The 1,905-nt window shown below is 47.6% G+C and overlaps 1 protein-coding gene across 1 annotated transcript in view; it reads right to left on the bottom strand.

The window, feature by feature from the left end:
* LOC104491339 (protein transport protein Sec23A) overlaps window positions 1–1,905 on the bottom strand; it is a gene marked incomplete at its 3' end in the record, with an annotated part of 10,964 nt that overhangs the window by 5,404 nt on the left and 3,655 nt on the right. Inside the window, exon 6 of the mRNA XM_010133745.1 lies at window positions 7–91. Within this exon, the coding sequence (XP_010132047.1) occupies window positions 7–91 (85 nt within the window). The remainder of the gene's footprint in view (window positions 1–6; window positions 92–1,905) is intronic.

Here is a 1,905-nt window from a genome sequence, read left to right as displayed (position 1 = left end):
CTTTCCCTGGGTCACTGGCCATGGGTCCCTTTGCAGTTCTCCAAGCAAATCTGTTAAATTCATGTCAATCTTATGTACTGGCTGCAGAAACCTGCAAAAATCCATATAAAATGTTTTCCTGGTTGTAAGTTTACAGAAGAAAGCATCTCTTTGTTCCTGGCACACATAAATTGTGCTGAGATAGCTATCAGAAGCACAAAGTCACTTGGGATGTTCCATTCTTAGATACAAACTTTCCAAGATAACAGGCCTGTGCCAAAAAAAAAATCTGATCAAAGCAAAAACATCAGGAACTGACAAGGAAGGCAAAGTCACAGAAAGCATAGGAAAAAACTTCAATGGTGATTCAGTCTACCAAAACACACAGGAGTTGCCACTAAAAAAGAGGAGCTGAGAAAAAGAAAACTGTATTCAAGAGAGGCAAACACAGCTTTACTGTTCAGGAGTCACTGCCTCTATATGAGTCATTTTTTGGACTTGCTGGGTCAGGGGGTAGGATGTGGTATGTAGGATTGTTAAGCATAAACCAGGCTCCCCATTGGCTGGTCAGTCAAAAAGACAAACCCTTGCTCCAATCGACTCCTGACCAATATGCTTTCCAAAGACAGCTACTCTATGTTTTTCAAGTAGAAATCTAGCCTGAATGTCTATACATTCTTGCAACTGCAAAACCAAGATACTGCAGCAGTCTAATACATTGCCTGTAGCTCTAGTAAATCCCATCCATATGTATGGGTTTATGAAAGGCAGCTCCTGCTTGACCAACCTGATCTCCTTCTATGACAAGAAATGCTTACTGGATGAGGGACAGGCTGTGGATGTTGTCTGCCTAGACTTTAGTAAAGCCTTAGACACTGTTTCCTCAGCATTCTCCTGGAGAAACTGGCTGCTGCCAGCTTGGATGAGCTTACTCTCCACTGGATAAAAAACTGGCCGGATGGGCGGGCCCAGAGAGTGATGGTGAGTGGAGTTCAATCCAGTTGGTGGCCAGTCACAATTGGTGTCCCCCAGGGCTCAGTATTGGGGCCTGTTCTCTTTAATATCGTTATCAACATCTGGATGAGGGGATAGAGTGCACCCATGGTAAGTGTGCAGATGACACCAAGTTAGGTAGGAGTGTTGATCTGCTTGATGGTCAGGAGGCTCTACAGAGGGATCTGGCCAGGCTGGATTGATGGGCTGAGGCCAATGGTATGAGGTCCATCAAGGCCAAGTTCCAGCTCCTGACCTTGGGTCACAACCCCCTGCAACACTACAGGCTTGGGAAAGAATAGTTGGAAAGCTGCCCAGTGGAAAAGGACTTGGGGGACCTGTTGTACAACAGCCAGCTGAAAATAAGCCAGCAGTGTGCCATTGTATGACACCAAGTTAGGTAGGAGTGTTGATCTGCTTGATGGTCAGGAGGCTCTACAGAGGGATCTGGCCAGGCTGGATTGATGGGCTGAGGCCAATGGTATGAGGTCCATCAAGGCCAAGTACCAGCTCCTGACCTTGGGTCACAACCCCCTGCAACACTACAGGCTTGGGAAAGAATAGTTGGAAAGCTGCCCAGTGGAAAAGGACTTGGGGGACCTGTTGTACAACAGCCAGCTGAAAATAAGCCAGCAGTGTGCCATTGTGGCTAAGAAGGCCAGTGGCATCCTGGCTTGTCTCAGCAACAGTGTGGCCAGAAGGAGCAGGGATGTGATTGTCCTCCTGTACTCGGCACTGGTGAGGCCCCACCTTGAGTACTGTGTCCAGTTTTAGGCCTGTCACTCCAAAAAGGACATTGAAGTGCTGCAGCACGTCCAAAGAAGGGCAACGAAGCCAGTGAAGGGTCAAGTCTTACGAGGAGCGTCTAAGGGAACTGGGATCGTTTAGTCTGGAGATAAAGAGGCTCCGGGAAGACCTTTCCACTCTCTACAA

The sequence above is a fragment of the Buceros rhinoceros genome, unplaced genomic scaffold (genome assembly GCF_000710305.1).
Source record: "Buceros rhinoceros silvestris isolate BGI_N320 unplaced genomic scaffold, ASM71030v1 scaffold13203, whole genome shotgun sequence".
Lineage (NCBI taxonomy): Eukaryota > Metazoa > Chordata > Aves > Bucerotiformes > Bucerotidae > Buceros > Buceros rhinoceros.
The sequence above is the reverse complement of the archived record's forward strand: the minus strand, read 5'-3'. Positions and strand labels throughout refer to the sequence as shown.